Consider the following 13,637-nt stretch of genomic DNA (forward strand, 5'->3'; position numbering starts at 1 on the left):
TTTAAATCTCAAATATTCTCACCCATATGTGGGAGTAAATATTAAAACAATTTATTTCATGGAGACCAACAGGAGAATGATGGTTACCAGAGGCTGTGAAAGGCATTGGGGGGGGGGGTTAAAGTGGGGATGGTGATGATTGCAAACATGTAGTTAGAATGAATAACACTCAATGGCATGGCATGGCAATGTGACCACAAGCAACAGTAAGCTAGGGTATTCTGTGAAGTAACTGCAGGAGAGGGGCTGGAATGTGTCCCCAGAGCAAAGAAGTAGTAAATGCTTGAGGTGGTAGATACCCCAATTATCCTGATGTGATTAGTTCACATTGTATGACTGTATGAAAACACCACATGCACCCTATAAAGATAAACAACTACTACTATTGTAGTAGTAGCAGTAGGATAGGGTTACCCATAATAATTAAAATAGTCTTGTGATAGTCTTTAACTTACCTGGAGATAACTGGACACAGCTTACACTGCCTCATACAACCAGTGTCCCTGTCATTGATAAGAAGTGAATCCTGGGAGGCACTGACAGTGTATAGTGCTATATAGATATTAGGTCATTTCACTTACCATTTTAAATGTGCTGAAAAAATAAGTCCAACGTGAGGGAAATAAACCATGTTCTGTACCTCATCTTTGAACAACAGTTTTTTAGTAATGAGTATAAGAAAATTCTAGATCTTACTTTCTTCCTCATAGGAAAAAATCCAAGTCTTTGCATGATTGCTGTGCACATATGACATGCCAGGCAGGAAGCAGGTCTTTGCAGAAGGGCACATTTGCAAAGAGGAGGGCACTTCCCATAGGCACTTGCATCCCAAGGCACCCAAGGAGCATGAACCCCCCCACACACATTGGGCGCCTCCATTTCCTGGCTGGTCTGGTCCACCCTGGCCACTGGTGGCCTGGCAGGAGAAGCATAGAAGGCACAGGTCTCCACTGTGGCTGGTCTGAGCCTAGCCCAAATAGAAGGGGTACAGCTCAGAGCTGAAGAGCCCACTGCCTTAGCTGTGTGACTTAGGAGATAGGAAACATGCACTTTCCCCACCGGCAGGATGGCTGTTGTGAGGATGACAGTCTACGGAACACCAGATCCTCACCGAGTGGGAGTGAGGGTCAGCATGCGGCTGGGCCCACCTCATGTCAGCCAATCCCCTTCCAAACAAGCTACTACACTAAACAAAATGTTAAGATCTACCACGAAACTGTCAAATGTATTCACAGCAAGACTTCTAATGGAATAATGACAATATAGATGAACTTACATACACACTCTCCTTTCCAGCCTTCTGTTAATGGAGGGAAAGTGAGTGAGGGGAGAAAGAACTTGAAATGTGCACTCAATATTATCACCCTCCTCCCTGTTCCTGTCACCTGGAGAAGGCCCCCACCCTGGCCTGTGACAGAAACAGGGAGGACATTGGGCGTGGCTCATCCACCGTGTCTTAGTGTAGGCACTGTTCAGAGGGCAAACAACTTCTGCACTCTGTCTCCTACAACAAAACATGCCTCTGTTCTCAATCTTCCCTCTCTCTATATATATCTATTTTTTAAGAGACAAAGTCCCACTTCATTGCCTTTGGTAGAGTGCTGTAGTATCACAGCTCACAGCAACCTCCAACTCTTGGCCTTAGGCAATTCTTTTCCCTCAGGCTCCTGAGTAGCTGGGACTATAGGTGCCTGCCATAACACCTGGCTATTTTTTGAGGCAGTTTGGCCTGGGCTGGGTTCGAACCCACCACCCTTGGTATATGGGGCTGGCGCCCTACCCACTGAGCCACAGGTGCCACCCCAATCTTCCCTCAATAGTTTCTGCGTCTCTGTTAACAATGAGTCTCATTATTTGAGGCACCATGAGATAGGCCTGGTGAGACCTATGGGAGTGCCTGGCAGCACCATGCCCACTCAGGTGGTCCTCTCAGTGACAAGCAACAGCAGCCTTAGCCACATGCTTGTGCCTCCAGAACACTGGAACCCCCCCCCCTTAGATTTCACCCTTAGATGTGCTTGTTAGGTTAACAGGCTCCTTCCTGAGCTAAGGAAACCAAAGCACACGGTGGCAACTGATGGCTCTGCAAGGATCACCCCTCAGGAACTTGCCTCATCAGAGCCAACAATCCCTTGGCCAAAGGTACCCCTGGATCCTGTTAATGGGTTTAGTGTTTAGTAAGTGGTGTCCTCTCAGAGGCTGGCACATTGCTGGGGCTACTCTGAGGACAAGGCATAGGAAGCATTAACACAACTGGAACCAGTGTGTTAATGCTCCTAATCCAGTGAGGTGTATGGCTTCATGTTAAAACAGGCTTTTAGAGAACACACATTTGCTATACTGACCTGGAAAAGTCCACTCAGAGTACTTCTGTAATACTGCAATAACTTCTGCACCATACTTTTCCAGTTTGTCTTCAGTAACACCATCAATTTGAAGCAAAACCTCCGGGTCAGAAGATAAAGACTCTATATAGGCATAAAATTAGGCATCTAAATTAGCACCCACAGAAAGTCCACTGAACTCATTCTCATCCAGGATGTGTCTGTTAAGTGCCAACTAACTACAGAGCATGGGGCCATGGGCTAGTCTTCTAAAAGGCAGAGTCAGCCAATCAGAGGTGGCAGGTGGGCCCAGAGGGCAGGAATCAACCACTGGCCAAGGGAAGCCAGAGGCCGGGACCCATGCAATGGGCTCACAGTGGGCAGGTCCCACTATGCCTACCGCTCCTACCTCTAAGGCTTGTCCTGCTGCAACACTGAGGCAGCCTCTCTGCTGGGAACATGACATTTCTGTTCAGCTCCAACCTCTTCCCTGCGCACCAGATGTACATGCCCCACCCAAGAAGAAATAACCGAACTGTTTCCTATAGCCCAAACCTTTCTTCCTCCAGGACAGCCTCAGAATCTTCTGTATAGAGATGGCACATCCTGAAGCTACACAAGCCTGTCACTGAAAGGGCCCTCTGGCTGATCTATGCAAACTGGGAGTCTGGTGGGAGCCACTGCGGAAGCGAGGATGGCATGAACCAGAAGGGAGGAGTGGGGACACAGAGGAGAGATTTGCGTCCAGAGGACTTAGACGCACTGGCTACAGGGAGGGAGGAAGAACCCAGGCCTGTGCCTTTGACTTGAGCAAAGGGTGGGTTTCAAATCCTTTTCAATCTGTGATTCTCTCAGCCTCCCAAACTTAGAGGAAAAGCATCAGACTAGGGGATAGAAAAGGTTGATGAAGGGGATTAGTAGAAGATAACATGGGAGAGGCAAGAAGAAATGTAGACCCTTGACCGAATTTGTGGTTTCCCAACACTTGGTGTAGAAACTTGGAAAACCAAATTTGTACTTTACTTAGAGAGCTATTATATTAATATACTTTTTTTGTAAGATTAAAATGTACATCAGGGCCAGTTGGGATGGCTCATGCCTGTAATCCCAGCATTCTGGGAGGCTGAGATGGATGAATTGTTGAAGCTCAGAAGTTAGAGACAAGCCTGAGCAAGAGCCAGATCCTGTCTCCAAAAGCAGCCAGGTGTGTTCAGCTACTTGGGAGGCTGAGGCAGGAGAATCACTTGAGATCAAGAGTTTGAGGTTGCTATGAGTTATGACACCATGGCACTCTACCCAGGGTGACAGAGTAAGACTCTGTCTCAAAAATATAAAATGTGGCCTGGCGCCTGTAGCTCAAGTGGCTAAGGTGCCAGCCACATACACCCAAGGTGGTGGGTTCGAATCCAGCCTGGGCCCACCAAACAACAATGACGGCGGCAACCAAAAAATAGTCGGGCGTTGTGGCGGGTGCCTGCGGTCCCAGCTACTCGGGAGGCGGAGGCAGGAGACTCACTTGAGCTCAGGAGTTGGAGGTTGCTATGAGCTGTGATGCCATTGCATTCTACCCAGGGGGAAAGCTTGAGGCTCCTGTCTCAAAAAAAAAAAAAAAAAAAAAAAAAAAAAAATATATATATATATATATAATGTGCATCAGGCTGGGAGTTGTGGCTCTTGCCTGTAATCTCAGTACTTTGGGAGGCCAAGGTGGGAGAATGGCTTGAGGCCAGTTGTTTGAAACAAGCCTGAACAACAGCATAGCAAGACCCTGTGTCTAAAAAAAAAGAAAAAGAAAAGAAAGGAGGTACGGATATGTGGCATACACTGATAGTCCTAGCTACTTGGAGGCTGAGGTGGGACAATGGCTTAAGGGGCTCAAGGTTGTGATTGTGCCTCCGCACTCCAGCCTGGGTCGACTTTGGCAATTATAAGACGTGTTCAAAGTGGTGACCATCAGTGTCCAGACACTTCTGATTATGGCGCAAGTAAAGTGATAATGTAGATAACAGCTCTTAAAATGTGCATACATTTTTTGGCACCCCCAGTATTAGACTAGGTGCATGGCTCATACCTATAATCCTAGCACTTTGGGAGACCAAGGTGGGAGAGCCACTTGAGACCAGCCTGGGCAACACAGGAGGTGACATTATCCTTACAAAAACGAAAGTACATCATGTTCACAACTGGGAGGTGAGGAAACTAATTAGGGAACTGCACTAATAGCCTACAAACAAAATAAAATATTTCATTGATTCTAAGACACACACCTTCTCACATTTTACCATTACTGAAATCAGACATGTTTTATAATTGCTCACGGCCAAATGGCCACTGCCCTGTGGTGTTGCTGTCTGTGAGAACTCAGTCACAGCCCTGAGTCCTGTCAGCATGTCAACAGAGCCACTGCACTGTGGTCACCTCCCATGTTAAGTCTACCACACGACATGTCTTCAAAAAGACCATACTATGATCAGCAGTAAAAAAGTGACTGGGAATGCAGAAAAGCTCTGAAAGAACGTAATGAGAAATAAATCTGGCATTAAAAAAGCACGATCTGGCAGTGCCTGTGGCTCAAGCGGCTAAGGCGCCAGCCACATACACCTGAGCTGGTGGGTTCGAATCCAGCCTGGGTCCGCCAAACAACAATGATGGCTGCAACCAAAAAACAGCTGGGCATTGTGGTGGGCGCCAGCTACTTGGGAGGTGGAGGCAGGAGAATCGCTTGAGCCCAGGAGTTGGAGGTTGCTGTGAGCTGTGATGCCATGCACTCTACCCAGGGTGACAGCCTGAGGCTCTGTCTCAAAAAAAAAAAAAAAAAAAAAAAAAAAGAAAGAAAGCATGATCTATCATTGAGGGAATGACCACAATTTCAGTTTCTTATAAACAACAACCAAGTGCTTCACATGACCTAAAAAAGATGCCCAAGTAGACAAAGCAGTATGACACTCGTGTCACTGGGATGTGTACTCTCCTGTTGACACCTGGTATTGTCAAGAGAGCACCACCATCAAGACAGAACTGGTGGCAGGGGGTTTGATTAGAATCCTGGGGCAAAAAATACTCTACAAATGCAGTATGACTAATGTGATGTTAGTGGTAACACCAGGAGAAATAAGGACAGCTGAGTCAAAAGTGATGCAGTGTCAGACTTCAAATGTGAACTTTTGTAAGTACCTAAATTAATTTACTTTAGTTAAGTGCATTTTTCATATATGCACAGAGATGTTATGACAAAAAGCTTTGTTTAAATAAGTCAAAAACAATTCCTCCAATAAAGGCACCATATCACAGTTTAATTAGTAGAATGTTTTCTTTGTTAATAGTCCATAAAATAATAGCATCTTGAAACAGCTGGCATCTTATAGTCAATGAAATATTGTAGGGACCTACATAACAAGAGTGGGGACGGGAGAGAAGGTGATGATTATAAAACTTCATGGAGGGAGAATGTGGATGAGGATGTGCATGCCAGTCAACTCTGTGCACAGTTATTTTCCAGGTACTCTGCTATTGAAATCCTGGGGTAAGCTATCTGTCCACAGAAATAAATAAGATTGGCAAGTATTTATTAGCCAAAGATGTAGCACTGTGCCAGATCGGAGTTCAAAGAAGCATAAAACACAGTCTCTTCCCATAAGAAACTTAGCTCTTCTTCATGAAGTCAGAGGCACATACATGGCTCAGTGCTGTAAGTAGGCAGATGATCAGCAAAGTAATGCAGTGGCATCTGGTTTAGAAATCATGATTACCCATATCCTAATATCCAGCTTTAGAGGAAATAATAAAATTAAAATATATCTGAATAACAAAGTACTATATGTGGAGGGTGCCAAAAAATGTGTAATACACATTTTAAAAGATGTTATCTATGTGTTACTTTTCTTTTTTCTTTTTTTTTTTTTTTTTGAGACAGAGCCTCAAGCTGTCCCCCTGGGTAGAGTGCCGTGGTATTACAGCTCACAGCAACCTCCAACTCCTGGGCTCCAGCGAGTCTCCTGCCTCTGCCTCCCAAGTAGCTGGGACTACAGGTGCCGGCCACAATGCCTGGCTATTTTTTTTTGGTTGCAGCCATCATTGTTGTTTGGCGGGTCCGGGCTGGGGATTCAAACCCGCCACCTTAGGTGTATGTCGCTGGCGCCTTAGCCGGTTGAGCTATAGGCGCCGAGCCTATGTGTTACTTTTCAAAGTTGAGTTGAAGGTGCTGTTACTGGCCAAGTGCACCCAGATAAGCTGCACATATCCATTTTACCTGCAATTCATATGCTTTTGGGGAATGATAGACTTTTACATTCATCACAATCTCTTAAAATGTATATCATTTTTTGATGCCCTCCATATATCTTAAAGATTTATATTTTATCTCAAGAATGAGTTTAATTATTTCCCTGAACTTTAAATCCCAAGATCAAATAAAAATAATAAAAATAACTGAGATAAGGTCATTACTTAAAAAGTTTCTGAGCAAGATCAACTGTTGGCCTATTAACTTGGGTCATGTGATGAGACACACATGTACCTACCTGCAAGCTTCTTCAGAGTGACAATATTAAAAATATTGAAGTAATGGACACCAAAAACTTTGCCCAGAGACTTGCAGACTTCTGTGAGTTCTCCAAGACATTTCTTAACCATCTCTTCCCTCTGAGATACTTTTGCTACTAAAGCTTTTTGTTTTTTCACACTGCTGGAATTTTCCGTCTCCATGAAGTCTACCTTTTTGAGAGATAAATAAATCACAGGCTATATGCACACTTATACTCAAACAGGGGCTTTATTTAATGCTTAATTCTGTATTTCTTTCTTTATTTTTGAGACAGAGCCTCAAGCTGTCGCCCTGGGTAGAGTGCTGTGGCATCACAGCTCACAGCAACCTCTAACTCCTGGGCTTAAGCGATTCTCTTGCCTCAGCCTCCCCAGTAGCTGGCACTACAGGCGCCTGCCACAACACCTGGCTATTTTTTGGTTGCAGCCGTCATAGTTGTGTGGTAGGCCTGGGCTGGATTCGAACTCACCAGCTCAGGTGTATGTGGCTGACGCCTTAGCCGCTTGAGCCACAGGCGCCGAGCCTCTGTATTTATTTATTTTTTGAGAAAGAGTTTCACTATGTTGCCCTGGGTAGAGTGCCGTAGCATCACAGCTCATAGCAACCTCAAACTCTTGGGCTTAAGTGATTCTCTTATTTCAGCCTCCTAAGTAGCTGGGACTACAGACGCTCGCCACAACACCTGGCTGTTTCTTTTGTTGTAGTTGTCATTGATGTTTAGTAAGCCTGGGCTGGGTTCAAACCCATTAGGTCTGGTGTATGTGGCCGGTGCCCTAACATATTTCTGTTCTGCCAAGTAGCCACTGAGGACCTTGGGAACAGGGATGTGGATGATCCATCTCTATATACCCAGCGCAGAATGACCTCTTGGTAAATTTTTTCCCAATTAATTTATGAAGATTTAGTAATCTGATAAACCATTAAATTCATTTTGACAGATGTCATATTACTTGGGCTGAATGTTATGATATTTTTACAAATTAAGAAGAATAGGGCTCTGCGCCCATAGCATAGTGGTTATAGCGCCAGCCACATACACCGAGGCTGATGGCTTTGAACCCAGCCCGGGCCAGCTAAACGACAACTGTAATAAAAAATATCTGGGCGTTGTGGTGGGCACCTATAGTCCCAGCTATTTGGAAGGCTGAGGCAAGATAACTGCTTAAGCCCAAGAATTTGAGGTTGCTGTGAGCTGTGACGCCATAGCACTCTACTGAGGGCAACATAGTAAGACTTTGTCTTAAAAAAAAAAAAGAATAGAATATGTTCATATAAGACAGTATATATAAATTCAGTATCTCGAAGTTTGGAACAGATACACTATACTTTGAAAAAGACACTACTTTGCAAAATATATTCTGATCCACTCACTGTAAGATGATAAAGTAAACATTTAAAATCCGTACCTTTAAATGTCCACTCAGTACAGTTTGGGCTTTATCTCCAGGCATAATATAAGCAATTGCTTGGTCATTGGCATTGATATACAAGTCTTCATCTAAAATCTTGTCAAGTATCAACTTTTTAAAAAGTCTTTCGGCATTGTGTCGTGAATAAGCAGATCCCTTTCCAAATATACCCAACTGAATTTTTGCACTCTTACTCCCTGGACAAAAGGTACAAGAGGTAAGATGAGTAAATGCAGGTGCATCACCACCCTCAAACAGAAGAGGTCCAAGTCATGTATGCACAGGACAGACAGATCACCTGTCCACAGATGGACATGTATGCCACTAATAGATACTCATTTCTGCAATATGAGAATTATCTGAGGAGAACCATAAAATTTTATGATTGTATGTTCTTTTCCTCATCTTTTTAGAACATACATTGACCAACAGCAGCAAAATTAAGTTTCTATTTCTTTTTTTTTTTTTTTTTTTTTAATTATTGGGGATTTATTGAGGGTACAAAGAACCAGGTTACATTAATTGCATTTGTTAGGTAAAGTCCCTCTTATAATTGTATCCTGCCCCCAAAAGGTGTGTTGTACACTGTGACTCCCCCTTCCCTCTGCTCCTTCCTTTCACCTCCCTCCCTCCCTCCCTCCTTCCCTTTCTTTGCTCTCCCTGCTCTCCCCTTCCCCTGGCTCCAACCATGTGCCAGGTCATCAACTGTCCTCATATGAGAATTGAGTACATAGGATTCTTGCTTCTCCATTCTTTTTTTTTAGAGACAGAGTCTCACTTGGTCACCCTCGGTAGAGTACCGTGGTGTCAGCTCACAGCAGCCTCCAGCACTTGGGCTTAGGTGATTCTCTTGCTTCAGCCTCCCGAGTAGCTGGGACTATAGGCGCCCATCATGACAACCAGCTATTTTTTTGTTGCAGTTTGGCCAGGGCTGGGTTTGAAACCACCACGGTCAGGATATGGGGCCGGTGCCCTACTCATTGAGCCACAGGCACTACCCTTGCTTCTCCATTCTTGTGATGCTTTACTAAGAATAATGTGCTTCACTTCTATCCAGGTTAATAGAAAGGCTGTAAAGTCTCCATCTTTTTTAATGGCTGAACAGTATTCCATGGTATACATTTACCACAGCTTGTTAATCCATTCCTGGGTTGGTGGGCTAAAGGCTGTTTCCATATTTTGGCGACTATAAATTGGGCTTTTTTTTTTTTTGAGACAATTTCACTCTGCCCTGGGTAGAGTGCCGTCGCAACATAGCTCACAACAACCTCAAAATCTTGACCTTAAGCTATCCTCCTGTCTCAGCCTCCTGAGTAGCTGGGACTACAGGTGCTCTCCACATCATCCAGCTAATTTTCCTATTTTTAGTCAAGACAGGGTCTTGTTCTTGCTCAGGATGGTTTCAAACTCCTAAACTCAAGGGAACCTCCTGCCTTGGCCTCCTAGATTGCTGGGGTTATACGTGTGAGCCACTGCACTCAGCTAGTTTATCATTTTAAAACATTGGATTGTTAGCTTATAAAAAAGCTTATAAAAAACCTTTGCTTTAATATGATTAAAGCAAAGAAATAAAAGAAACTTTACATAAACTGTAATAACTTTGTACCACTGTGCTATGTATATATTAGGATAATTATGCTTTATCTAGTCACAAAAAATTTTTGACAATCAGTTTTATAAATCCTGCCTCTGGTCCTGATTATCGAAACTGCTACTAGTTTGTAATCCAGGTATTTAAGTCTATACTGTTTTGGCATCCTCACGCAGCCCTATATGCTGCTCAAGGAGAGAGGTGTGTGTACACTTCCTTCTTTCTCCTGCCAGCTGAGAGTCACAGTGGGCTAGATTCTGTTTCCTATCCAAGCTGTTGTAATTACTGATGACTTCATCATAAACACAATTTTATTATAACAATTTATTTAATAAGCCTTGTCACATTTATGATAAGAATTAATGGTTATTATATAAAGCTTTAGCTTACATTTATTTAGTTCCCCAAAAATACATTATTGTAAATTTCAAGTGGCTCCTCACCACATACACTGCACTGTTCAGATTTCTCTTTAAGTGATTTGTGTTGCTCAGAGTCCACACTACAGAGTCAGACTTTGACCTTTGGTTTGGGTGGTGTGAACAAATCCCACATGCTGAGGAAGACTAAGAAAGCACAATAAAACAGTTTTCTCAAAAACATGTAAGAGCTAACAAGAAACTGAAAAACTTGTCAGAAAACTGACCTATTATGAGGTTGCTGCAAAAGTAATTGTGGTTTTTGCATTGTTGAAACTTGTTTGGTACCGAAATACATTCTTAAATAAATATTGCTATGCTATACATAATTTTACTGTGCATTTCTCACTTTTTTTTGCTAATGACTTATTACTTGCTGTTTATTTTATATTTATTTTGGACTACGGAAATTATATTAGATACAAAGCAAATTCACTTTTCTTATTCAAGCTCAAAATGGCTGTAAAGCAGTAGAGACATCAGGGACAAATTGGCCCAGGCCTTGCTAAGGAGTGTGCAGGGCAGTGGGGCTCAGAAGTTTCTGCAGAGGAGACGAGAGCCTTGAAGACGAGGAGCACAGTGGTGGCCAATGGAAGTTGACAATGACCAGCTAAGCTGATCCTCTGACAACCACAGGAAAAGGTGCTGAAGGACTCAACATCAACCATTCTTCAGTGAGTCAGTGTTTGAAGCAAATTGAAAGCTCATTAAGTGTGTGCCTCATGTTGACCGAAAACTTGAGCAATTGCTATTTTCAAAAGTTGTCTTCTGGCTTGGTGCCCGTAGCACAGTGGTTATGGTGCCAACCATATACACCAAAGGTGACGGGTTCAAACCCAGCCTGGGCCAGCTAACCAACAATGACAACCGCAACAAAAAATAGCCAGGCGTTGTGGTGGGTGCCTGTAGTCCCAGCTACTTGGGAGGCTGAGGAAGAGAATTGCTTGAACCCAAGAGCTGGAGGTTGCTGTGAGCTGTGGGACTCCATCTCAAAAACAAAACAAAACAAACTCCACAAATGTCATCGTCTCTTACTCTGTGCAACAATGAACTACTTCTCAATGAGATCATGACATGCAATGAAAAGTGGATTTTATATGACAGCCGGAGATGACCAGCTCAGTGGTTGGACCCCAAGGACCAAAGCACTTCCCAAAGCCAACTAGGCATCAAAAAAAGGTCATGGTCAGTACAGGGTGGTCTGCTGCCAATCTGCTCCACTAATGAGTTCTGAGTCCCAGGGAAACCATCACATCTACTGAGGAAGACTAAGAAAGCACAATAAAACAGTTTTCTCAAAACCCTGTGTGATGCTCACCACAACAATGAGAGGCACTGACAATTGCACCACCTGCGGCTGGCACTGGTCGGCAGAAGGGCAGTTTTCCCCACAACCACACCCCAACACATGCTGCACAACCAACACTATCAAAGTTGAACAATTTGGGCTACAAAGTTTTGCCTCATCCGCCATATTCACCTGATCTCTCATCAGTGGACTATATTTCTTCAAGCATCTTGACAATTTTTTGCAGGGAAAATGCTTCCACAACCAGCAGGGTGCAGAAAATGCTTCCCAAATGTTCTTGTATAGGAAGAAACAAACTTATTTCTTGTTGGCAACAATGTGTTGATTATAATAGTACTTATTTAGACTACTGAAGATGTGTTTGAGCCTAGTTAGAATGATTTAAAACTCATGGTCCCAGGCCAAGTGTAGTCAGTGACTCACATCCGTAATCCCGGGAGGCTAAGGCAGGTGGATTGCTTGAACTCAGACCTGCCTGAGCAAGAATGAGACCCCAATTCTATTTAAAAATAGAAAAATTAGCCGGGCACCTGGCTAATTGTGACAGGCACCTGTAGTCCCAGCTACTCGGGAGGCTGAGGCAAGAGGATAACTTAAGCCCAAGAGTTTGAGGCTGCTGTGAGATATGAGGCCATGGCACTCTACCAAGGATGATAGAGTGAGACTCTATCTCAAAAGAAATAAAAATAAAAATAATAAAATAAAATGAGTGGTCCGGCTCGGTGCCTGTGGCTCAAGCGGCTAAGGCACCAGCCACATACACCTAAGGTGGTGGGTTCGAATCCCCAGCCTGGGCCCGCCAAGCAACAATGATGACTGCAACCAAAAAATGGCTGGGCGTGGCGGGCACCTGTAGTCCCAGCTACTTGGGAGGCTGAGGCAGGAGACTCGCTTGAGCCCAGGAGTTGGAGGTTGCTGTGAGCTGTGATGCCATGGCACTCTACCCAGGGGGATAGCTTGAGGCTCTGTCTCAAAAAAAATAAAAAAAATAAATAAAAATAAAAAAAAATGTGTGGTCCAAAATCCCAATTACTTTTGCCCAAACCTGAGAGTAATCTCTGTAAGAATCTACATGAAAAGTGGAATCAAAGATGTAATCAAAGGTTTATTTAATCATATAACTAATAATTCATATTGTTTTATAATAGAAAAATATGTACTAAAATAACACTAGACTTTTAAGAAAATTCTTATATTTTGCTAAATAAAAATGATATAATCTACACCTATAATATGATAAATATGTGATTGTGAAGAAACATACTAAACATTAGCAGTCTTTTCTGGAGTTATTTGCATTTTTCAGTTTTCTTTTTTCTATCTATCTATAGTGGGGGTCACTGTAGCTCACTGCAGCCTCCCTCAGGCTCCCAAAGCACTGGGATTTCAGGTGGGAGCCACTGTGCCCCGTCTGCATTGCAATGAAGAATGATCATGTAGAAAATGAGAAAACCATCTTCCTATTATAACCTAGGCTATTTATTAAAAAAAAGAATGAAACTATTTATTGTCCATTATATGTTTTTAATTAGAATACATGTATATGGGGAAAAACAAAATATAGTATGGAAAGGCTTATAATAAAAGCAGCATTCCTCTGCCTCACCTTCCCCCTTCCAAGTTGCACTCTCTTCCCCAGTGTAAATACTTTTTAAATCATTTGTGTTTTCAGCTCCTCTGGTGGTTATTTGTACATAAAACTTGGAACCCTGTAGTCCTCCCACCAGCCTGACATTTAACTTCCCAAGGCAGTTATCTCATTTATGCCACCCCCTCCTACTGCCCTTCCTCAATTTTGCTAGTTATATACTATTGGATCATCTATTGATTATATGTGTAACTCTAGGTAAAACTTTTCACCCCATCCCTCCCCACTAGGTGATGTTATCAGTACCCCAAGCCTTCTCTGTACATACTTTCTTTTATTTTTATTTATTGTACGTTTACATCAAGATTAACATTTACAGCTTGGCGCCCATAGCACAGGGGTTATGGCACCAGGCACATGCATCAAGGTTGGTGGGTTGTTTTTTTTTTTTTTT

The 13,637-nt window shown here is 43.2% G+C and overlaps 1 protein-coding gene across 1 annotated transcript in view; it reads right to left on the reverse strand.

Annotated features, from left to right (window-relative positions):
* The window catches only part of BLM (Bloom syndrome RecQ like helicase), a 67,633-nt gene that overhangs the window by 4,427 nt on the left and 49,569 nt on the right, over positions 1 to 13,637 (reverse strand). The window contains exons 13-15 of the mRNA XM_023508810.1: positions 8,274 to 8,473; positions 6,845 to 7,037; positions 2,331 to 2,468 (exon numbers count right to left, since the gene is read on the reverse strand). Of these exons, the coding sequence (XP_023364578.1) occupies positions 2,331 to 2,468; positions 6,845 to 7,037; positions 8,274 to 8,473 (531 nt within the window). The remainder of the gene's footprint in view (positions 1 to 2,330; positions 2,469 to 6,844; positions 7,038 to 8,273; positions 8,474 to 13,637) is intronic.

The sequence above is a fragment of the Otolemur garnettii genome, unplaced genomic scaffold (assembly GCF_000181295.1).
Source record: "Otolemur garnettii isolate 467f Iridium unplaced genomic scaffold, OtoGar3 scaffold00277, whole genome shotgun sequence".
In the NCBI taxonomy this organism is placed as follows: Eukaryota; Metazoa; Chordata; class Mammalia; order Primates; family Galagidae; genus Otolemur; species Otolemur garnettii.